This window comes from Bactrocera oleae, chromosome 2 (genome assembly GCF_042242935.1).
Source record: "Bactrocera oleae isolate idBacOlea1 chromosome 2, idBacOlea1, whole genome shotgun sequence".
Classification (NCBI taxonomy): Eukaryota; Metazoa; Arthropoda; class Insecta; order Diptera; family Tephritidae; genus Bactrocera; species Bactrocera oleae.
This window is the reverse complement of record NC_091536.1, coordinates 79,906,824-79,932,082: the sequence shown is the minus strand read 5'-3', so window position 1 is coordinate 79,932,082 and position 25,259 is coordinate 79,906,824. Positions and strand designations below refer to the sequence as shown.

The window sequence follows — 25,259 nt, the reverse complement described above, 5'->3', positions numbered from 1 at the left end:
TATGTCGATGAGATTGCATGAGAGGGCACCCTTGTACTGATAACATCGGGTTGAGAACGAGCTGGGTATCTTTTATCTTTTTACTTGCTAGCTCTGGATCTTTGAATTTCGCATGACCTTAGCAGACACCGGTCTACAACTAGCTCCTGTGCGACTGCGATATCCTTCTTGTCTAGCGTAGAATGCAGGAGATCCACTGCAGTACTTGCACTTAGCAAAATTCCTCTTGCCGCAATTGTGGAAGTTCTTACTGCGTATTGTACAAGTCCAAATATAATCACATAGAAGAGTTCAGATTGTTTTTATTATACAGTTTACAAACAAAGTCTACAGTCTCTTACGAATTAAATACCCGATTTTCGTCGAATATTTTCGAGATTCTTGATAAGGTAAAGCGTTTTTTAAATTTTTGTCTGCCCTAATACTAATACTAATAATACTTATACTTTTAATTTACTACTAATAAATATTCAGTCCTCTGTGCTGGAAAATCAACTTTAACTCAACCTTGCCTTTACCGTGTGATCGTGTCGGTGAATACCACAATGGAAGGCTGTAATTGCTTTATTTCTATCGACATATTTGAGGCAATAAAATACGCTAGCGACTGAGTCTAGTTGTTAATATGGCCACAAATGCTTAATTTTTAAAGAGTTACGTTCGTTGGTTCGGGCAAAAGACTTAGTTTAATAGTTTAAAAGGCTCTCTAACGATCTAATTCATTTGCAAATAGTAAAACGAACAAAGATTAGGACAAAATAATAGTATTGTCTTCCTGAAACTCTTTAACGCACAAAATGAAGCTTTGTACCAGATTACGCTTTAAATCAGATTATTCAAAACATATACTACTTACATACATATGCACACCATATGAACACTGCATAAACATATTATATAACACATGTATATACAAATACACACACACGCTGTGCGACCTAAACATATGAATTAATTTGTGTTGGAGACCAAAAGCAGCGGCACTTCTGAATCATCGATACAATTAAATTAGATGTCGCACTTTTTTGGTCAACAGCGCCGCCATTTTCATTTGTCATTTGCCAATGCTATCTACAATATATTATATTATTGTGGGTGCGTTGATTGCCAAATCAAGTATACGCAACGTGTGACCGAACAATGATGAGCTGCACTCGGCGGTAACAATAAAATACATTCGTGAACGCTTGCTTTGAGGTAACATTATGCGTGTGCATGTATGTATGTACGTACAACGCAAGATCGTGTATAAAGCCAAAAAAAAAAAAACATGTGAAAAAAGAAATAAATTTACGACACAAACACAAAACTTAAAAGGCGTTCGTGAAACACGTTCAATAAAATGCCAAATTGGGTGAAATGTTCAATTTATTTTGCAGCGCATATGTGTATATATGTCTATATATATATACATAAATGCGTGTGTAATTACAAATGTTCGTTTCATGTATTGAAATTGAAATTTGGCGTTTTTGGATTTAGCACAAATCGTGTGAAATAAAGAATTACAAAGCTTTATTTAACAAAACCTTTTACATACATATGTACATACTAAAGCGCTAGAAATAAAGTCAAGGTAAAAACGATAAAATTTTATTATATGTATAAATTTGTAAATTTATGAGTAGTACTTCTCACTGTTGCATTATTTAATTGAAACACATAACTGTTGCGAATAAAGAATTGTCACAAAGCTCCATATTGTAATATTCTCTTTTACATTTCCTGAGGCGTTTTATTTTTTATCTCCGAACATACCACTGCGAAGACTTCATCTAAATGTTAAGTCTTTTATGTCACTTAAGCTTAACTAAGGAAGCTGAAGTATTGTAACCATTTCGGCCATAAAGGAATTATACCATCTGATCAAAATTGACGCGGACTGGCCCAATTAAACTACGCGTGACCGAATCGATATATTTTTTTCCTAGATTGGTGCAAACTTTTTTATCTTCGTGTGAAGTGTGATCTTCTCATGTTAATTATTGTGCGTTTGACAGCTGTTTGTTTACAACATTTGGCTGCCAATTTTTATCATGGAAAAAATTTATTGAAAAACGAGCATGCTTGAAATTTTGTCTCTCCAATGGCAGCACAGCTACGGCATCGTTGCAGAAGGTTGCAGAATTATTTTGCGGTGTCTGCTTATTCAAGAACACAAATATTTGAGTGGCACAAAGCATTCTGTGAAAGCCGTCAAGTCATCGAAAACTTGCCTCATGCGAGTCGTCCATCCACTTCTGTTAATTACGATAACATCGAAGAAGTTAAAGAAACAATACTTGAAAATCGTTGTGTTGGCATCAGTGAGATAGCAGAGGATCTCAACATCTCTTATGGATTAAATCAACACCTTTTAGTTAATGTGTTGATTATAAAACGTGACTAGACTCGTACCAAAAGACTCTAATCCTTTACAAAAACGACGTCGAGAGCAGGTCGCAAAAAAGATGCTTGACAACATAACGTAGCTGAGAACCCTACATTCATCAAACGCATAATTACTGAAGACGAGACATGGATTTATGAATATGACGTCGCTACTGTCCAACAAACCAGCTAGTTGGTATTGATTCAGTAGCCTGTTTTTAAGGCTATAATAAATATTTGTATTAAAAAACGTGAATATATATTTTTTTGTCAGTTCGGGTCATTTTTGATCAGATAGAGTAAAAGTTGATTCATCGAAAATACCAAGTGTATAATGAACGCGCTCAAAAGTTATAAAGGAGATTGCATATAAATAAAATAAAAAATAAAAAAAAAATATATATATCGTTTTCAGTAGAAATTTAATATTTTGTAGGTTATGTATAGATTTAAAATAGTGTTATATAACGCAGATACCAAAGTGGCCTTTACTTATTTCATTCAAAATTGCTAATGGCTGATCGCTACATTTTTGGTGCGCTTAAATAATAAAATTCTAACATATATGGCGCGAGTGGAGGCAGCAGCAAAGTCAATCAACCGGTTCAGAGTATTGGAACGAGGGCGTAGGAGTGTAGTAACGAGCTTCAGTGGCGGATGTGAACATTTAAGTATATACAAATATATTTATGTGTATATGTATTAAGTATTAATTTCATATTTACATACTGTATGTATGTATGTATGTGCATTAGTATGTTTTTGGTATACATTTGTGTCGGTAAGTAATTTTTTATACCGTATACGATATATTCAAATCTTCTTTACTTCTATAAAGATATTTTAATATTTTTTTTTTATTACTAGATCAACCGGCCAAGAATCACAACCTTAATGGGTTATATTCATTTTTGAATTTCAAAAAAACGATTCTTAGTTTTGCATATATACTATTATATATATATAAAAGGTACATATGTATATTTGAAAATTAATGCATCAAATATTGTAGTTTTGGAAATATGAGCGTATTTGTAAGAACTTATTAACTCAGTGCTATCAGCTCCCAAACTTAAAACACTTTTTTCTCTTTTCTGTTTTCAGAATCGATGAGGAAAATTTCTTAAAAATGTCTTTGTCAGGTAATGATCGAAGCAATAAGATTCTTAATAATAATTTAAAATTTTTTAAACCACTTTGAATTTAAAATTTTTTCTAAATAAACGACTTTTTTAGGGCAGCCACCATTTTGTCAAAAAAAAAATGACTATCTTTCAATCATTACCGCTATGCATCTATTGTAAAAAAAATTTGTTTGGATTTTTGAATTTAAAATTATTTAAGCAGAAAAATCTTCATCATCGCCACCTTTTTTCGGAGGTTCTCCTGAAGATCGGCTACGGAATCAAGTTAATACAATATTTTTGAAAATAAATCGCCGATTATTAAAGTGCTTCAAATTCTGTAAATGTAAATTATATTTATTTATCTATTAAATACAATGCCTTTTAAATAATCTCACAAAAAGCTCGCTTTTTTGGACTTGCAAGTGAATGTAACCCCTTTAAGTTTCTCATTCATTTACGAATACTAAGCACAAGCAGACATACAGAGAGATAAATATGAGGCTCATTGACTCCCTTCCTGTATGCCACCAAATAAGCATGGTGCATTAAATAATATAATTAAAATGACCGAAAGACCACAAACCCAATAACCAAACGCACCCACGCCTGTCATGCAACACTACGTTTTTACTCCAATGATAATTAATTGAATATCAATTGCGGTAATTGGATCAATACATTTTCGGGTATTGCTTTCTGCAAAGTGAAATAAAGCAACGTGGGAAAAAATTGTGTGCGAATCGCGAATGCTTGATCTTGAACTCAACAGCTTATAAAATACTCTCTTAACTCTCTTTTCCACACCCTTTCGCTATTTAGTCATACAACACAAATCATGCTTATATGTATATAGTAGTTTCAACATATTTGAAAAAATATAATATTTATTTATATTTTACATTAAATCGGCTTGATTAAAAATGAATGTTAGGAATTTCAACTAAACTAGCTAATAACTCATATATAGGGAAAATCTCATCGCATGAAATTTTTATTCTTTTTTAATTGGTCACGATTAATTTGCTTGAAGACGCGCTGTTTCGGGTTGTCGTCATTCATTTGTTTGTAGTAGCCGAAGCCACCGCCACCAACACGTTTCTCTGGCCGTTTGCGCTTAGCACCAACCTTGAGATCCACCACAGGCGGTACTAAGAAGCCAAAACTCTTGGCGACAGCTTGTAAATCCAGCGTGTTGATTTCGAATATTGTTTTCAATTGATGTGAGTCATAAGCACGTACATAGGCCTTGAATGCCTCTTTAGCTGATTGGTTGAGGAAGTAATTTTTGGAGATGAGTTTCTCCAGCTGCAATATATAAAAGAAACGATTAATAATGGAATATTAATAACAAACAAAAAAACTTGTAATTGAGAATCACCTGTAGTTGTATGTCTGCAATTTTCGCCCATGAAAATTCAAATTCATTAAGTGGCACTTTTGCTGCCTTTAGATAGCGCAAAAATCCCAACTCTTCAGGGCGTAACAAAAGCAATGCGTGACCCGAACTGCCGGTACCTCTCGCGGTACGACCAACACGATGAATATATTCCTAAATAAGCGTTTTTATATATAACAGGCATAAATAAAACTCACAATTTTAATGTACTAAATTCACCTTTGGATCATCTGGAGGATCGTACTGCACAATCCAATCTACTTGCGGAATATCTAGACCACGTGCAGCCACATCTGTGCATAGTAAAATGCCCTCGGATGCATTGCAAAATTGAAAGAAGGTAGTGGTACGTTTGGTTTGCTTTTGCTTGCCCTGAAAACCGTATATATTTTAAATTAAATATTAAAAAAAAAAAAAAATTATTAACCAAATGCAATACGTACATGTATACACGTCACAGGCAGATCTATGTAGTTAAATAGTTCATGATGATATTTTACAGCCATACAGGACGAGAAGAACACCATAACCTTCTTCCTACGATTCTTTTTCAGGAAAGTGAACAAAACCAGTAAACGTTTATCTGAGGGACACACAATATATCCTTGTTCCAAGCCACTAACTGTGGCTACATCCTCATGATCGTCGACTCCAACGTAGAATGGCTCCTTCTTGAGCGCCAATTTGGAGAGCGCATCAATTTTTTCCGTTTGAGTTGCCGAAAACAACATTGTTTGGCGGCGTTCTAAAAATTATACGAACAATAAAACAATATTCGAGTTATTTTTTCAATATATTAAACTTACTTGGTAGTAACTTCACAATCTGCTTCAATTCTTCCTCGAAACCAATTTCCAATATACGATCCACTTCGTCGAGAATCAAACATTGCAGGTTTTTATATAGGAAATCCGGTGAATTTTGCAAGTGATCTAATAAACGGCCCGGAGTTGCTACCAAAATGTTGATACCTTTACCAAGTTTTTCACTCTCCACTTGACGATTGGAGCCTCCCATAACTAGACCATAGGTGTGGTTATGGTGCGCCATCAACTCTTTCAGCACACCAAAAGTTTGCATCGATAATTCTCGTGTTGGCGATATGATAATAACTCCTGTACCGTTACGTGGCATAAATCGTAGTTTATATATTAACTCTACGGCTGGTATGAGGAAAGCAAGTGTCTTGCCGGAACCTGTCTTGGCAGCACCAACTAAATCCCGTCCTTGGAGTAATGGAGGTAGGGATTTAGCTTGTATCTCGGTCATATCTGTGAAACCCATCTCTTCGATGGCTTTTAACGTGGGTTCGGACACGACACCTTTGAGTGAGGCAAACGAACGCTCATTCGGATGAAGATTTTGCAGAGCCTGTTCAGTATTCAAATCCTCAACTGTAGATTGTTTCTCAATTTTATTAATGTCTGCGTGGTTTTTTTCTTTCTGATTTTTGACGGATTGTTCTGGTTGTATATCCTCATCATCAGAGTATTCACTTCCATCATCTAAAAGAAATGAATTGATTATAAATAACATAAACAATTTTGTTTGGTCACATTTTTAAATTCAACTCAGCATTAATAATTACTCTCACTGGATTTCTTTAAACATTAACTCGTTTTAAAAGAAATTTCGAATTCGCCTTAAAATTCATCACTATTCGGTAACGAAAATTATAACTCCTGTTGTTTAGCTTACCTTGTTGTGGTTCACCTTCACTATCGGTGTCGGAATTCACCACTTCAATTTGGCGCTGCTGTTTTTTCTTCGAGCCTTTAGCTTTCTTCATTTGAGGCTCAGGGGCTTCGCTAAAATCATCGTCAATCTCATCTGCAGGATAGATTGTTAATTATTATTCCAAGTTTCCCAGAAAAATCAAATTTTTAAAAAGTTGCTTACCCGATTCAACTTTTTTTGAAGGTTTGACTTGTTGCTTTCCTTTCTTCTCCGCCAGCACTTTTTTCATTTTCTCACGTTTCTTAATCTTTTGCATAAGTAATTTCTCTCGAATGGACATTTTTACAACTTATTTTTACGCAAAAACAGTTAATATAAAACTAAACTGTTGGAGGATTAAGCACTGCACGTGTGTCTTTAATTTGACAACAGTTTGCATAAATGTCAAAACTTGTTTACTAAAATATTTTCCGTACTGTACGTGCAGGGTTGCTTTTAAAGTTACGAAAAAATTAATAAATTTAACGTATTAGAAATTTCACAGGTATCATAGAATGCTTGATATAAATATTGCTCTTATGAAATATGTATGTATGTGCATATATTGCTCGGTCATAAGAAGCAATGGTTTACTATTTAAATTTCCAACATTATAAATTCCTTTGGAATCTTGATTCAATTGGAATTGTTTAATGGTTTTGAATTAAAAAAATATTTTTAATGTTTTTTTAAAGTCTGTTCTTCAAATATGTTCAATTACTTTAGCATTTAATACGGTGTGGCTAAAGGAATCTTCCAAAGATATAAAATCGTAAACATGACTAATTGCGTATCGCTTCCATAACGTTGAATATTAAACGTAACGTTAATAATTGGACAAGGTAGCACAAATTTCATCAAGTCACCACTTGAAACAAAGATAGTGGCATTGAAATATGACTCCTCCTATCATTTGTAAAATGCACCTCGATATTTTACGAAAGCTGGAAACTACTAGTTTTAAAGCACTCCCACACGGTTAACCGAAATGTTTTACTCGGAGGTTTACAATTGCCTGCCGAGAAATGACCATCACAAAAAAAACATGACCAGAGGCGTAGTATTATGTATGCACAGGAATTAAAAAAGAAAGCATTGTATGAATTCAAAATGTTATGTTTTTTTTATTTATTTATTTATTAGTTTGTATTTCAAAGGCTCTTCTCATCAATTGATCTTTTTTTTTCTTTATATAACGAAATTAAAAATATGAACAACAACTACTACGTAATTTAGATAGTTAAAGATATAGAGATAAAATACATAAATGTAAAATTTCAGTTATACAAAATATAAATTTTACTTCCATTTTGTTATTATTTTATTTTAAATATATATATATATGTATATATTTTTTTTTGTAATTTTTTATTTATAAATTCTATTCTGCAAATTTTATATATATTTGCAAACAACTCGAATACATTTACTAAATTCAAAATGGTTATCATTAAACTATCTAGTATAAGCAGAAATTTAAAGCTTCAATTTTGTAAAACGCAAATCCGATGCTCAAGATTGCTCGATTAAGACGTACACATTTTTCAAAATCGAAATCTGTAGTTTTCTGCAATTTTTTCTACAATAATAAATACGCAAATTGGATGAAAATATGATGCAATATAAGAAATGTGAAAACAAGTCTAATTTGTTAAAAAAAAAGCTTTGATCTAAATGCCAATGTGAATGCAAGAAGCTGTCGCAAAAATCAAGAATTTAACTGCATGCAATGATGTGTGTGGTATAAAACTTTTCGAAAAACAAAAATGCACTACCTGCTTGTTATTGTACGCAATTTTAAAAATGTCAGCAAGGACAATTGAATTTGGTTTTGCGTATCCACATGAGTTTGGAGTAAAGTGTAAATTTATGTATGTATGTATGCATGTGTGTATGTTAAACTATATGAATGCGAACTGCTTAAGTGCTATTGTAAATTATCGTACAGTTAGAATTAGTTAGTCTAACAACTTAGCTATTACTACAAATATTTTATATAACTATGTATAAGGTTATGATATTTTTCATTGTTTCTCTTAACTGTTTAGCGTGTGGCCATTTACAAGTTTAACATTATTAATTATTAATGCAATAAATACATAAGTATATATATATATGTATATACATATTAATTTGTTCTTTAATAAAATCATAGAATTGCGCAACATTTATAATTTTATGAATTCGGAACGTGCAACAATATGAATTGATGAAATGCTAAGTTCAACGCAATCATTTCCAATACTCCATATCATAAATTAATGTGGATTACATTAGGATCATTTTAAGTTTCTTCGGTTATTGAGCAAATCTTTTGTATTAGTTAGAAACAAGTGTATGTATATTCATTCAAGTTCAGAAAGCTTCATTGCCAGTTAAACGGAAGTGGTGTATAAGACCTGCTTATTTGGCTAGTTACATGTATTACAACTGACATAAGTGCCATATATCTATTATATGAGTTAATATAATATTGTTAATTAAATTTTTTAAGGCCAGTGGTGATTTGATTAGAAGTTTTTTGTAGTTTAATTTCTACTTAGTTCATTTGTTTCTTTTGATATCCAGTCAACTCCAACAATAACTTTTATTAGTTCATCACATGCTTCCCAATTAAATTTTTTTTTTCTATCCAGCCTGCTGAAATAGATCACTTTTACATTATTATCTTCAAAATTTTATACTTTTATGTTTCTATTATTGTAATATTTTGTGTTTGTTTTTAAATTCGTTAAGTATATGTATAGTTTCCAAAATGATATAAACTTTATAAGTTAATGCACCGGACATTAGTACGCTCGTACGTCGTACTAATTTCAGCCAAATAATTCAATGTTCATCATTAATTGTTATTTTGAAGGTAAGGCACAATTTTTCAAGTTTTTGATAGATGGGATGTAAAGCTTCTATAAATATCTGTTTATGCATGTTTGCAGATTTCTAATTGACATTTAAAATATTTTTCTACACCAAATCAAATTTATTAACGTTACGAAACTATATATTTTCAACGCCTAGATTGTTAACAACACTTCTTATTTTCATTATTTTACTATACATTCAGTGCATTATCGATATATGAAAGATATATTCAATAACCTGTAATATTCAATTTCGTTAAAACCAATTTATATGTCAAATAAATATCTACCAATTAATTATAAAAAATCAGCTTGACAGCTGGATAACAGTTGGCGTAACTATTTATATATAGACACATATTTTTATATGAAAAAGTATTGCCACCAATAATTTACCCTTTTATATATGAACGTATAACGAAATTCTTGCGGCAATCTTTTGCAACTTTTAACTTTGTTTTATGTTATATACGAGTCACAAGCCAAGATTGAAAATAGTTTACTCTACTGTAGTCGCATTAAAAAAAAATAGGCGTATATACCGCGTGGCATATTTGTTACAAGAACCGTTCATATATTCGAGCTGATAAATTACATACATACAAATCTTTAGTGCAACTTCTGTTCGTTATGTCATCTACTTTTTGTTTTTAGTAACGGTGGGTGATACTATTTTATAATAAATATTGCAAAAACAGTCTGCTGTAACTTTGCTCTTATTAACATCATGCTAGGAGATTTTTGTGACATTGCATTCATTACCTACACAACTAATTACATACATCATTTCTTAAATTATAATTATGTTTCCCTTCTATTTGCTGTATGTACTTAAATGACTAAATAAACTGTTCGTTTACATTATGATTGCTCTGTGTTGTATTTCCGACGTCCTGATAGCTTGAGTGATCGTCTGTTATCTCAGAATTGAATCGATCATCGAAAAATCTTCTAAATGTAAATTCGAAAAATCCATGGGACTGACTGTCACTATAAGCAAAATCATCACCACTTAAATTTGAATTATTCGAACGCAATTTATCTGGATCAATTGGATCAAAATTAGACGTATCTGTGGGAAATTCAATCTTTGGAATATATGGAGCAGTTTGCTGCCGCATATCAGCAAAATCGACGCCCTTGAAGAAGGGATGCGCTTTGACCTCTTCAGTGTTTTTGCCCAGACGTTTATCAGCCGATGCGCATAAGCGTCGTATTAGATCAGTAGCTTCTGGCGTTAATTTTGCTTGCGGCGGTATTAGTAGAGTTTTCTCCCAATTGATTACCTTGAATAACAACAGTTATATTTAGTTTAATGAATCGCTTGATATCATATTTATATGTAATATGATTAGGTTTTAAATCAATGTAAATATACTTTTTGTTGTGTTTCTACTGGTGTATTCGCTAAGAATGGCGGCTGTCCGACTAACATTTCGTATAGTATAACACCTACGCTCCACCAATCACAAAGTTGAGTATAACCGCTCCGTTCGAGCACTTCTGGTGCGATGTAATTTGGTGTACCTACTAATGAATGTGCCAATACTCTTTGATGATCCCGTATGCGTCGCCTAAGAGAGTGATAAAAATAGGAAAGTGACGACTTGGTTAGGTAAAACTATGTGTGTTTACCTTTCTAATACAGTAGGCCGGTGTCCGATTTCGGAGTACTCCTCCCAAGGCTCCATTGAATCTTGCCTCGAATGATTGCCTAAATAGTATTTTAAATTTATTTTATTTTCAATTTTGTTTGCTAAAATTTCGCATCAACTTTTCAATTCCGAAAACATAATATACAGTATCAATACTACACTATATATATATATATACATTATTGAGCGCATAATTTGAGTTTTTGCTATATTTTACCATTTTCTTGATAATATTTCGAATTATGTGTCCATCTAAATCCCGTGCATAATCCAAAATCAGTCAGTTTTATGTGACCATCCCTATCGATGAGTATATTGTCAGGTTTAATATCCCTGAAGTGAGAAATGGAGATTTTATGGGTTAAGACAAAATTTTTATGGCCAATGAACCCACACAAACCTATGAATAAAACCCATTTTGTGTACACTTTCAACAGCGCATGTCAGTTCGGCAATGTAAAATCGCGCTAACGGTTCTTCAAATATGCCCTTCTTAATTAATAGAGACATAAGGTCTCCTCCTGTTGTGAGGAGAGAAAATCCGAAACATTATTATTTTAAATGTAAAAAGTTTTTTTTCCACCCACTCACCCGGTATGTAGTCCATCACAAAATATAAATTTTCCTTATCCTGAAAACTATAGTATAATTTAACAACCCAATTATTGTCGGCCTCCGCTAAAATATCACGTTCTGCTTTCACATGCGCCACCTGATTACGCTTCAACACGTCCGCCTTTCGTAGCGTCTTCATGGCGTACAGATGACTCGTTGTATCGATCTTCTGAACCAGCGATACCTCGCCGAACGCGCCCACGCCAATGTCTTGGATCTTCGCGAACATGCTCTTATTCATTTTGGCGCGCTTCAGGCGTATGTAATTGCTCTCCTTTTGGCTTAACATTTTTCGCATTTCCACTTGCGCCTGCTGGGGCAAGCACATGCGTGACATCTCCTTCTCCAGCTGATTCTTTCGATAGGCGCGTTGTTTGCAGGATTTGATCACGTTTTCTATATGCTGTTCCATGTAGAATTTATACGCCTGTGGAGAGTACTGTGTTATGCGGCATTCTTTACGCTCCTCCTCCTTTTCTTTGGAGACTTTCTTGCGTTCGGGTATGGGCGATGCATGCTTGATTTTCTCGCCGCCTTTGCCTACAGCGCCACCACCAGATGCGGCCGGCGACGTGCCGCCACCGCCACTGCCCGAACTAGTTGTGCCCCCACTGCCGCCACTATTTTTCGCCGGTGGTATTGGCGGTGTTGTTGTCAAGTTGCTATTTATGATTTGGTTATTGTTTACCATATTGCTGTGCAGCGTCGCCGCCGCCTTGCCATTTGCTTTCATATCCATCGGATTGTTGTTGCCACTTATGTCCGCTGTTGAGTGCGACGGTGGCGCTGCGGCAGCACGTGTGCTCTGATAGGGCGGCGGTGGAGGCAACTGCCGTGGCACTGGCACCGCGCACACCTGCTTTTGCTGCTGCTGCTGTTGTTGTTGTTGTTGTGCAGCCAACGCTACAGCCGCTGCAGCGCGCAACTGTACTGACGATGTTTGTTGTTGTTGCTGGTGATGCTGTGCGGCCTTCGCTTGCATCGTCACCGAATACGAAGGCGGCTCAATGCATATCGGCTTGCTCACCACACTACCGTTCAACGCGTTGGCAATGAGCGGCGGTGTGGTGGGCGTCGATGACTTTACTGCGGTGCTAAGTGTGGTGGGGACGCCACCAGCCAACAGCGGCGATTGCTGTTGAGCTGCTTGTTGTTGTTGCACAACAATGGCAGATTTTTGCGGGTATGAGGGAGGCGCAGGCATGATGTGTACAGGCGAATTACAAGCCGAGGCCGAGACCGGTGTCTGTGGCGCCACAGCCGTTTGCAGAACCGGCTTTTGCACCTGCGTCGATCTGACACTCTGCATGATGATTGGTTGCTGAGTGCGCGCATAGGTACGAGGTTGTGGACGCGCTACAGCAGTCGGCTGAAGTGGCAGTATCGCGCTATTTGACACTGTGATGGGACTGGGCGAACCGGCAGAGGTGGCTGAGTAGATGCCGCTGCTCGGTGACTTACGGTAATCAGATTGTGACTGCGTGGGTGACTGACGGGATTGCATGGAGGCGGTATAGCTGGGCGGTGGCGCTGACGAAGCCACCACTACTGTGTTGATAGGATACGGCGGTGGTGGCGGTTCAACGGCGCTGCCACCAGCCTGGTATAAGCTTAACGCCTTCATTTGTGACAGCTGTTGTTGGGCTTTGATGCCATTCCGCAAAATAACAGGCGAGGTGCCACGCGTTGTCGGATTAGGTGTAATTGCCGCTGGCCTCGTATTAGCAGGTGATCGCCTTTTGTAGAGTTGATTAGGCGGTGGTGGTGGCGGTGTAGCGGAGTTTGCCGTTGTCGGATGCCGTGGCGGTGGTGCTGGCGGGCCAACGTCGCTGAAACTTGAAGGTGACGGCGAATATTGTCCTGTGTTGACACGTCCGGCATTTGTGACTTGCTGATGCGAATGAGGGCTATCCGATCGCGAACTGCCTGCGCCCGAGTCCAACGCTGGGCTGCATCGGTGCAGATAATTGAGCGGAGTTTCACGTTCGATACTTGGTTTTCGAATCAATTTTGCTGAAATAAGGCCGGGTGGCAGAACTTTTGGCACATGCCCGTTTAATTGGGGATTCGGCGATGGTGCAACAGGTAAAGGCGATACCGCAGGCATGGGTTCCATCAGCTTGGCATGCATGTAGTCCGGCGGATCGGAGCGACCCCCGTTGACGGCATTGTAACGCATCGGTGGGAAGTTCTGTAATAAAGAAAATTCTTTAGAATATTTACCAGAATATTTAGCTTTGAAAGTATGGATATTTCGATTGTTTTATTAATTTTGTATTAAGAATAACGATAAACATGAGGCGGTTAAAATTTGTTATAACGAAGCTTAGCTTTGTTGTAATCGCCTCTTTACTATTCCTCAACTTTGTGAGGATAAAAAAAAAATAAATAGGACTGTACTACCACGACACAAGGTCATACTCAAACAACCTTGCAGAATGTTTTGAGAAATCGAAAGTCTGAAAAAATAAACCGTACTAAAACTGGGAGAAGAAAACGGTAGAAGCCTCATTGAGAATGCAATTCTACAGGAAACATTCAAAGATGAAAGACATTCCCAGAGCATACCGAGGTATGCCCGTTCTTGTGTCAGCAATCCAAACAAGATGATTAGTTTAAATCACAAATAAGGAAATACTAAAGCTGCACCTAAGGATATGGTGATGAAAACAAAAAAAAAAAATCAGAAAACTATCAAACAAGCGATCAAAAATGGAAAAAAATAAATAAATAAATAATCAAGCATTAAAACACCACAAGCAGAGAACAACAATGGAAAAAATGAAGAAACAAACATACTCACAAATATGTGGATTAATATAGAAATATGCAAAGGAGAAAAGTGCAACAAACAAAAAAATATAATTAAAAAGAAGTTATGCGATGTGCGATGGAATTCGTGAAATCGATAAAACTGACAGAACGGCAAGCGTGTGTGCAAGATTTGTGTGCCAGATTCGTCAGTGATTATGTGTTGTTTACCTTACTGCATTCCTTCGCACCGCTCTGCCGAATCAAGCTCAGCTGAGCAGTGCCGCAACGATATCGCGCTAATACGGTCCCGAGCGAACACAGTAGCTGATTTAGAATACAAGTGAAATGTGAAATTCCCGTAAGGAATCGATCAAGAGAATGAGCGATGGTTGGTTAGACGATACCAATATTTTCTTTTTATTAAGAGACCAGCGAAACTAGAGCGGTTTAAAAAATAAGGGAACGGCAGCACTTAAAAGTACTCTTACTCAGGGGTTTTCGACTCCATGTCGCAAAACCGGCAGTTTGCACAAGAGGTTATACCTATGTTGAAAAAGTGCTTCTTGAGCTTGCAATGTCCAGTGTCGTCGAAATTTGGCCGAGTTAGTCAAAGTGTAACAAAAGACAATAAGACCTGTCTTCTCATAATTATGAAGTTAACGATTCTGAAGACAGCACTATTGCAGACATGTGATTGAAGTGTTGAAGCAGAGTCACCTCTCCGTCAATGTATCAGATATGAAATAAAAAAATATACTGACTTATTCTGAATACTCTATAGAGGTTATAGCTTGGATAGAAACGAATTATTTTTGGAAAATACTACAAAAGCGAGAAATTCGTAACGCTCGTTAAGAGGCACTTCGAAAAGTAAATCGCTCAGAATCAGTGTGTGACTTTTGTAAGCATTTTTTAAGGTTGAATCATGGCTGTAACTTCATAAGAAAGTTTATTTCGTTTTCTTTTTTTTAAATAAAAGAACGAATATTACATTCTTCAGATATTTATATATGTGTGTAATTATGTATATGTAAGTGCATGCAGCAAAAATGCACTGAAATAAAACAAATCAGCTCACAAAAATACTATAATCTTCTCAACATATACATATTTGCACATATGTATATACATATATGTGCACTCGCATGAGTGAATGTAGAGAGTCACTCCGTGGAAAACGCCTGCACAGTAAGCAAGAAATAGAGAAACACAGACGAGCGTATACGAAACGATTGTCCGACTGGAATTCGACGAAACGACAGCACGAGACGGCAAATGAACGAAGGGAAATTCTTGCCGTCACGTAATAATTTCATACATTGAATTCCTGAAAGTCAAGAGCAAAATAGATGAGATGCTCCAAACCCGAAGAAGAACAGAACACAACAGATGTGCAGCGATCACGCTACGACACAGCCAAGCAGCTAAGCTCTGGTACTGTGCCAAACGTTGGTGCACTGTCAGACCCTCCGCGCATCTCTCTACCCCCCACCATTTGGCGCTTTGTGGTTGTTTGGTTGTTCGGTTTTGTTACCTCGCGAATTGTTTTCAATTTATGGGAATGTTTGCCTTTCGTTCCACTGTTTAGCTCGGTTCAAATTGGCTACTGTATTACACTCAATGTGCGATGCAGCAGCTTTGCCGAAATAAAACTACTAAGAAATTATGTATCGTGACTCGGACGAAAAGTTATTATACCCTCGATGGTATGATACTTGGTACGTTTTATTTTCTGTAGTAAATTAAGATTTGAAATAAATTTGGATTTAGAAGATTAAGAGAGTTTATCCAAAGATCAAACATTAGATTTTGCAAACGTACATTTTTTTTTATTAAATATATTAAATTTTTTGCATTGCAACCGTAATAAATGAAATAAACTGGGGAAGCAACTGTATTAACTGTGACGTGAATTTTGTATAACACTTAAATCCTATTGACCTAAAATTTGGAGTGCTTTGAATATTTTTTTAGAAAGTAGGATTATAAAGAATAGATGATTGCTTCTTTTTCTGACATAGTATTTTTGAAATTCATGAAAATGTCTTCAAATTTAATATTGGTTCATACCTTGAAGGGTATTTACAATATATAAGAACACAATTTGAAGCATACCAATGGAAAATAAGAAAGAAAACAAAAAAAAAACAAAGGAGATATCATAAAAATAACATCGCATAAAAATGAAGAAGAAACTGGTTAAAAAACAAAAGCACAAAAATGCAATCGAACCTTGGCTGGTGCGAGTATCCTAGCTTAATGCTGGCAAAACTTGCGCTTTTTTTCCACCATCCACATGTCGACCGACTTGACAAGTCTTTCTGCTGCTGCGCCGTGCAATCCCCAACAATTGACGGCCAACTTACTGCCGCACGTGAGTATATTCATACACACAATATGTACATGCATACATAAATAAATAAATAAATAAGCATACTTTTGCCGCAGCGTAAATGGTGCAAAAATAACAACAGACAGAGGGTCCACAAATTAGTCGGCCATAAGGTAAAAAGAATATTTTCCCTTTTACGTTGTTACGGATATCAACAAAACAGATGAAAATGAAAATATCCATGAATTTGATAGTGTTGTTGTTGTTATTACTGGAGGAGCAAAATAGACAGTGCAGACGGACAACAAGCAGCTCTTTTACGATCCAAATCAATACAGTAGATATAATAGTGGTGATGAAGATATCTCCAAATGTAATTAGCAAGATACGGCATCTCATGGTGATAATACTGATTAACATTGCTAAAATAAGGTAAAATAAGATCGGCTATATAAAAATTTAAGTAGTATGCGAAAATTCGGAAACTTGGCAGACTATAGCAAGTAGCTTTTCGATATTAATTATCATTCTATATAATCTTTCAGGCGAAAAAGGGACTTTGGAAACGAAAATTCCACTAGTTTCAAAGTAAACCTAAGAAATTCAAACTAAAATGGTTAAACCAAAGCTTGGACAACATCAACGTTCTCAAAGTTGCTACTAGAAAATTATATCAAGCCTTATACCGAGAATACATGCTGAAAAGTAAAACAGCGAGTTCGAACGAGATACTATTTTATTGCCTTTTTATTTATTTACTGCGAAAAGTTGGGATTTGAGTGGTTATACAGGACTTCTAACTTCTGAGCATACCAAATTTAAGCCGGATTGGTTCCTTAAAACTGCGCGCGCGAGCCAAATCTAGAAGAAGTTATTTCCTAGATTGGTACAACCTTTTTTTATAAGGGATCTCAACATCTCTTATGGATCGACTCAACATATTTTGGTTAATGTTAGATTCGTACCAGAAGACCTGAATCTTTTGCAAAAACGACGTGGAGTAGAAGTCGCACAAAAAATGCTTGACAATGTAGCTGAGAACCCTGCATTCATGAAATGCATCAATACTGGGGCGAGACGTGAGTTTATGAATATGACGTCGAAATTGTCTAACAAGCTAACGGATAGTGCTCCAAAAATGAGCTGAAACCGAAAAAAAAAAATACGCTGATGCCACTGAAGGCCATCCCAGCCGAGGCTTATAACAAGTGTATGGAAAATTGGATTAAGCATTGGAATGCTTGTATTGGCTCAGTACCCTATTTAGAAGACGATAATACAGGTTTGTATTGAAATACATATGTAGTGTTTTTGCCAATCTGACTCAATTTTGATCAGATGCTGTTTTTACTTTTTTGCATTTGACTAATTTCGTTTAAATTTCTAGATATTTAAATAATAAGTCATACTTAATAGTTAAAAACAAAACTTGCTGATTTTGAAAAAAAAAATTATTGAAAAAATCAGGAAATTTGAGATCGCTTAGGGAAAGTTCCTAAAAGAATCATAATAATAATTAACTAACTAATTTCATTAATGAATGGTGAACGAACCTAACAGCTTGTTTACTGCTTTTTATTTTATCCAAAAGAGCGAACGTAGAACGAAAATAGACCAGTCAGCTTAACCCCCAAATCATCGATTAAATACATGTCAGGGCTGCAAAAAAGAAAGTCTATTTTTACTTTAACTCACTTACAACACTCACTAAATAGTTTATCTGACTAATTACTATTAGGCGTCTTTACTGTTATTGTTTGCAATGACACTAATTGGTGCTAATCAATAGCACTTAAGACTTGCTACGTCTTTTGGACGCAATTAAGTGGATTAGGGAATTACAATCATTGAAACAATTCGATTTTATTGCAGGAAAACACGTACGAATGTTCGATTAACTTGAACCAATACCTTTACAATTGTTTGGAATAAGTTCAAACTAATTTGTTTCTTAGAAAATAACAATTGTCACACATACATACAAAAGTAGCAATGAAAACAAAAAAAAAAAAAAAACAATGGTTGATAATATTATTTGTTCTTTTAAACGATCATGATAACTCAAAGGTTAGTCAAATATGGCATGTATAAAATTCCCAATTTCTCAATTTCTCATCAATATGCTTGCCTTGTGGAGCAGTTGCATGTGTAGTAAACTTGTTTGTCTTTACTTTTTGCATTTTTCGCATGCTTTATAAATTTGCCTTGTGTTTTTGATAATATTTGCTTTCTTATCTAAATACGCGCCCAATGGCTTAGAATCATTATTTACATTTATGCTTTTTGTGCGATTTGAAATGTCGCCTGCTTGTACTCGCACATATTATTTATACATATGTACATACTATATGTATATGTAAATACAATATCTCCTTGGCCGAAATAACTTTGAACCTGAAAACTGTTCGTTGCGTTGGTCGCCTTTTTCACGTTCGCATAAAAAGTAAAAAAGTCAAAAAGAAAAAATCTTGGCAATAATAATAAATTTTAGTTTTGCAACGAATGAATGTCTTTTTGCTATTAGCAGCAAAGTGTAGAAAGAGTGTTATTTTTAGCTGTGAATTCCTAAGAATTTAATACAGAAAAATTTCGCGTTCAACTGAAAATGATTTTTCGCAAAGGAAAATAATTTTAATACTTTATCAAAACTTAAATATACATAAGCTAAATCGTTATACAAATACAAATGCTGCAATATGGCAGGCGAAATATGCAAATAAGCTATACATAATTACAAAGACATATCAATCAGTAAAAACCAAAGCGACACAACTCAAAATTAAGCAAAACTGTTTTTTCGACATTAGCGAATTCATTGAGTACATCACTAACTGTTCATGTTATTGTTTGATATTATGCCTTTTAACCCTGAAAAAATTAGTTAAATAAAAGTACAGGAATGTTGTGGAATCCAATACAGATTTGCGTAGTTGTCAAAATTGCCAACTAATTCTGATTTTCAATGGTGTCACTGAATCTGATTGGATTTCCGTCTTTTCATACATATGCAAAATCAATATTCGAATTAGCTGTTTACTATTGTGACAAAATTTGCAAATTAATAAATTTGGAAGCGTTTGATAAATTTGTAAGACCGAATAGAGTTTACTTAAGGTTATAATGAGTTCCACGAATCCAAACAACGAAAAAACTAAAAGGAAGATATTAAAAGATCATAGTAATCCACTTAAAGCAACAGGGGTGTCGCATGTGGAATTTGGCTTCATTTACTTGTACATACTACATATTTATCTTTGTATACATGCTTACTTTACAGATTTACATATTTATATCACATTATCGACTGAATAAAGACGCAAAAATTCTCTTAAAATATCTAAATTTTTTGCATAAACTCAATATCTATGTCCTTTTGTGTTTTATTATTATGTTTTTCCCTATAAAATAACGATAAATTAAATCGTAACAATAATATAAAATTATTTCTTAACTTTGATTTAAAATCTGATTTCTGTTTCTGATAACAAAACCGATAAAATGGGTTTCCGTGACAACCAAAATCGATACAATTTCTGTTTCGAATTTTAAACCAATAATTCATGATACTTACTAATTTTTTTTATCGGTTTCAATTCTGATTCCGGCAACTATCAGATTCTACATCCCTGATTATTATTTTATTTTCCTATCCAAAATATAAAATTAAGAAACCTTCAGAACCACTTTCTTGCTAATTTCTATGTTTAGCTCAATTTATCTCTAATATTACAACCATTATTACAAAAGTTCTTTGAAACATAAATTTAAAAAAATATATTATAAATAAATGCAAAATTACGCAAAATCGATTTAAGCTTTTATGTAATCAGAGCACAAAATGTGATCAGAGAAACAAAAATGTCTGCATGTTTGTAGAATATTCGAAATAAGAACCGAGCTGAGTAGAATAAAATTCAATAATTGTTTGCTATTTCTACACACACCTACACAAGAAACATATGCATTCATGGTTTTCGGTACACTTGCGAACAACAGAATCACGTTTCTAATTTTTTAGTAATTTACATACTATAATTAATAATGTTTAAAAACAAAAAAAGCTCAAATTCGATCTGTGAAGGCAAATATTTCGATTTGAAGGCTAACATCGAAAAACTGAGAAATAACTTTTTTATTTATAACTCAATCTCTCGAAACAAATTTGTGAACTACCGATTGTTAGAAACTTTTGTTTTTCTCATTTATTAAATCTAAACTGCTTTGTATAAAATGTAAACTCTCGAACTTCAATTATTGGAATTCCATTATACGCACGTTTTTTTGGCATTTAGAAGCTATATTTTCACGTGTTTCTTCATCAGCAAAAAGTATCATATATTAACTGTTTATAAAAATGAAATTTTAATTAGAAAAAATTAAAATCTAGAAAAATATGATTGTTGCCATTTAACACAATCAGCTGCTCAGTTGAATTTTATTTTGTCTGTTAAATTTAAATGCATTGAAGGTGAAACGACTTCATTGACTGCTAGTGTACATAACATATTGTACATATGTACATAAATATTTTTGTATAGAAGTTTGACTATGTAGAGCTAGTCTCATCGCGCATATAAAGATACATATTACAATTGCCTTTTGTTTTGACGTATTTTTATTTATTCGAACAATAAATGAAGATTTTGTGGGCTCACCCGGAGGGCGTTCGCTTGACTATTTGAAAAGGTTTTTGGCAGCGCTTAACGAACTCATATGAAAGTATGTAGATATGTATATATAATTTTTTTATTTTTGTCACAGTTTTGTGCAAAATGCGTTGATAAGTTAATTGTGTCTTTAATTGCTGTGAAATGTGTGGGCGTTTGCTATTTCAAAGAATACCTTGGTGACCACACATTTTTGGGTCGTTTCAATAAATCGTTTATGTGTCTCGAATTTATAATTGTTTTCTTGGTAAATACGTACATATACTTGTATATGTATGTAAGAGTATGTACCTATATAGTTATATACAAATTGGCTACTTTATAGTTGCCATTAGGCATCACTAATCATAAACAATCACCATACACAAATACGTATTTTAAATGACGGCTTCTAGCGTTTGACGTTTGATTGTGGCGACAATGTTGGCTTACAAGTCAGCACCATGGCCACAAGAGACGACTAAAACAACGTCAACATTACACCGCGGCAACAACAACAGCAACTACAATACCATCATCCAGCCCAACCAAATTTAGCGCTATCGAAAGTGTATTTCTAATTTCGAATTTGAATTTCAATGTGATTAACAGCAGCAACAACAAATGCAATAGCAGGGACGGCGGCACCGGCCGCAACAGCTATGGGCACTCACATAAGGCAATCTTACGTGTATGAATGTGATGTATTTAGTTCGCCGCCAAATTTGGAGGACTTATATTGTAATTTTATTCAAAGTTTTTTTTTTAAGCATTGAATATACAAATTTATGTGTCAGAGAAGAACGACGTGTTATATATTAAAGTTTGCATAATCCTGAGGTGTGTATAGACGCAAAATATGTACAAAAATGTTTGCAAAGGATATGTACATACCATATACATATGTACATGTTTGTGAAATGTTAATTTTTGACGATACTTTTAGGGGTTATATCCACTTGCAAGTCAGAAAAAAATGCATTTTTTGTGTATTTTGCAGACTGTATTTATTAAGCTATTGCATAGCTTTTATCGTGGACTTTGAGTGTGCTGACCGAATTAAAAAAATTCCTAAACGGAAATAAACCTAACACGATCACAAAGTATGCGTAAATTTTATTGCATACTTTTAGGCGTATTTTCGCATATTTCAAGCGGAACAAATCAATTGAAGAGCAGGGGGATTCAAATATAATTATATTTAAGATACAAATTTTTTAATTTCAAAAAAAAAACAGTGGAATTTAATAAAAATTTAATTAATAAAAAATAATTATTCAATATTCGAAGTCATAATATTAGTAACATTATTATAATATATTTTTTTGGTAAATAGCTACCCCACCTTTTGAAACAGTATCTCGTTAGAATTGAACAATACAAATCAAATTATGTATTTCAATCGGATTATCAATGGTAATAAATTTCCACTTATCTTGGCTGGCAATTTCAAGATCAACTTCGCTGATAAAATCAGAGTTTGACATTTTTCGGAAAAAATTAATTTGAAAATGAATAATGATCCACAAGAATCCACAACAAAATATGGGACCACCATTGGCGCGATATTTTCCAGACATTTAGAGGATATCAAGTCTCAAACTTATGTTTCTTATTTCAGTTACCATAAACCTGAACAAGCTAAAAGAAAATAAATAATTATACCTGCATAAGTTGATATAAAATGCTATGCAATAGCTTTACCGCGGCAGTCCCCGAGTGCCACACGTATTTTTTTAAATAAATAAATAATAAAAAAGCCCAATTCGAAAATTTAATGTAATTTAATAATCGACGATTCGTTTTTAAAAATTTTGAATCCCGTAGCCGATCTACAGTAGCATCTCCGAAGAAAAATGTAAGGCGGTGAGAAAGGTTTTTCTGCTTATAATTTCCAAAAACAAGACAAGAATTTATTATTACTATAAATGAATACACGTAATGATCCATGGGCTAGTCTGCCGAAAAAATTTCCACTTCAGAGTAGCTTAAGGAAGCGAAATTATTACAAATATGACTCTAGAAAGCTCGTGTGAAAATTTCAAATCGATCGTTTCAACCGGTTCAGAGAAATTTACCTCAAAAACCCTGAAAACGAGTAAACGCGTTTAAAGTTGTGGGACAAATATGCTCATACTCATACCCGAAACTATTTAAAATTTTCTGGTAATATTTATAAATATATGTACATTCGATGTATATGCAAAAAAGTTCAGTTTTTCGAAATTCACAAGTAGATATAAGCGCTTAAACGACGTTTTCAAAAATACCCCTATTCATAATTTCTCTGCACACTTTAATATGAATGTAATGCGCAGGATTTTATGACTTCCGGTTACATATTGTGGAGAAACATTCAGAAAATAAATTACTTGCTCGGCGTGGCTTGAATAAAATTGCTAGACGGAATTTTGTTCTGCCAATGTGTTTATCTTAAGCATTTAAAACTATTGAATAAAAATTAGGTAACGGTTTTAAGTCTTTTAATGGCCAAATCCGGTAACTTTCTACATTATCCGGGTGATATGACTAATTTCGTGTTCAAAAGCACTGGTTTTAAGATTTTGTTTGTACCAAATAACTGCAAACTTTTGGAGACATAATGCATTCAATATGGTAATATTCGGACAACTCTTAATTACATTCATAAATTACATGATTAGCACTTAAAAAAAATATTTGCACATATTTTTAAGAACGTAAATTATAAATTTGCCATAGCTGTAAAAATTAGCTACCCATGTAAGCACATGCTGCATATACCATAGTGCTATGAAAATAATGGAGCAAAATTGCAAACGAAAAAGTTCACGGTTTCGGGTGTAGATTTTATGCTTTACAGAAATCGATTATAGAGGAACTCTGCATATCTAAGTCCATCTTGCTGCAGTCATTCGCTGAAATGCCATAGACGTCAACGTATTTGCTATTTACTACTGTCATCTTTACAATACATAATTGCTATGCCATGCGAAATTTTTTTGGCAACTACAATACAACACCGAAAGGGGCAATACGAGTAGATATACAGCGGCTAAGAGACACATTGCTGCTGAGTATATGGTATACACATGTTAATAAATGCAGCAATAAGAACCAAAAGGTGTAGACATAAAATAAGTCCATTGAGCACAGATTATTGTAAATAACGATTGCAAAAACAGTAGCTTCCGCTAAAGTCGTAAAATTTCAAATTGATTTTGCTTCGTCAGATCACATGTGGGACACTATATGATGCACACAGGTTAATTTAAGCTGCATCCATATAGACTTATGCACAAGCATAAATTTATTACTGAAATTGCCGCATGTCAACGTTTTCAACAGCTGTTTTATGACAAGAGTAGTGTTTTTTTCGCTCAAATAAAATTAGTTCTTTCAAAATGAAATGAGTTTGTGCCGGTATGTGTGTCTGTAAAAGTGCCATAAGTAAACTGAAAAGTTCATGGGTTAGTAAAAATACACAGAGGAGATTTTGATACGTGAACATCGAGATTCATACAACTTATCCAACGTTGCTGGTCATAAACGCAGCTAGTCGGCATGGCAACCTCATAGCCGGTGTTGGTTTATTGTTCAACCCGAGCCATAAGATTTTTCACCCACTAACCGTTTTTGGGTTAAAAAGGGTCAATTGTGGTACGTTTAACCTGAATTTGGACAAACAGACAAACAGTGGTAGTTGTTGTTTTTACTCCAGGTATGTAATGTATATAGCTAATGAAAAAGTAAGTTAAATGTGGTATTAAAACTTTCTCTCTTATCCAAATATGCTGTCATAAATTTA

General features: G+C 34.4%; 2 protein-coding genes and 1 long non-coding RNA gene across 6 annotated transcripts in view; 1 reads left to right on the top strand and 2 right to left on the bottom strand.

Annotated features, from left to right (window-relative positions):
• The first annotated feature begins 3,245 nt into the window (after nucleotides 1–3,245).
• On the top strand, nucleotides 3,246–4,721 carry LOC138855795 (uncharacterized). Its single transcript, XR_011394916.1, has 2 exons — nucleotides 3,246–3,512; nucleotides 3,607–4,721. It is a non-coding gene; the product is annotated as an uncharacterized lncRNA (long non-coding RNA).
• pit (probable ATP-dependent RNA helicase pitchoune) lies at nucleotides 4,337–7,005 on the bottom strand. Its single transcript, XM_014231256.3, has 7 exons — nucleotides 6,793–7,005; nucleotides 6,592–6,723; nucleotides 5,700–6,398; nucleotides 5,337–5,638; nucleotides 5,113–5,265; nucleotides 4,876–5,046; nucleotides 4,337–4,802 (listed from the first exon to the last, which is right to left on the bottom strand). Exons 1-7 carry the CDS (start codon nucleotides 6,908–6,910, stop codon nucleotides 4,473–4,475), a joined length of 1,905 nt encoding a protein of 634 aa, XP_014086731.2. The 5' UTR covers nucleotides 6,911–7,005; the 3' UTR covers nucleotides 4,337–4,472.
• Nucleotides 7,006–8,263: 1,258 nt separating this feature from the next.
• The window catches only part of wts (serine/threonine-protein kinase warts), a 28,923-nt gene continuing 11,927 nt past the window's right edge, over nucleotides 8,264–25,259 (bottom strand). For all 4 annotated transcript variants that reach the window (XM_014231318.3, XM_014231317.3, XM_014231319.3 and 1 more), the window contains exons 3-8: nucleotides 11,717–13,931; nucleotides 11,526–11,646; nucleotides 11,343–11,458; nucleotides 11,106–11,184; nucleotides 10,849–11,044; nucleotides 8,264–10,756 (exon numbers count right to left, since the gene is read on the bottom strand). In XM_014231318.3, coding sequence (XP_014086793.1) covers nucleotides 10,310–10,756; nucleotides 10,849–11,044; nucleotides 11,106–11,184; nucleotides 11,343–11,458; nucleotides 11,526–11,646; nucleotides 11,717–13,931 — 3,174 coding nt within the window. In that variant the 3' untranslated portion in view covers nucleotides 8,264–10,309. The remainder of the gene's footprint in view (nucleotides 10,757–10,848; nucleotides 11,045–11,105; nucleotides 11,185–11,342; nucleotides 11,459–11,525; nucleotides 11,647–11,716; nucleotides 13,932–25,259) is intronic.

What these genes read in the sequence shown, in the direction of transcription:
- pit (XM_014231256.3), bottom strand. Translation starts at nt 6,910, where the DNA reads ATGTCCATTCGAGAGAAATTACTTATGCAAAAGATTAAGAAACGTGAG. An exon ending in GATTGTGAAGTTACTACCAA is followed by an intron (nt 5,639 to 5,699) that starts GTAAGTTTAATA and finishes TATAATTTTTAG; the next exon opens with AACGCCGCCAAACAATGTTG. An exon ending in TTGCAGACATACAACTACAG is followed by an intron (nt 4,803 to 4,875) that starts GTGATTCTCAAT and finishes TATATATTGCAG; the next exon opens with CTGGAGAAACTCATCTCCAA.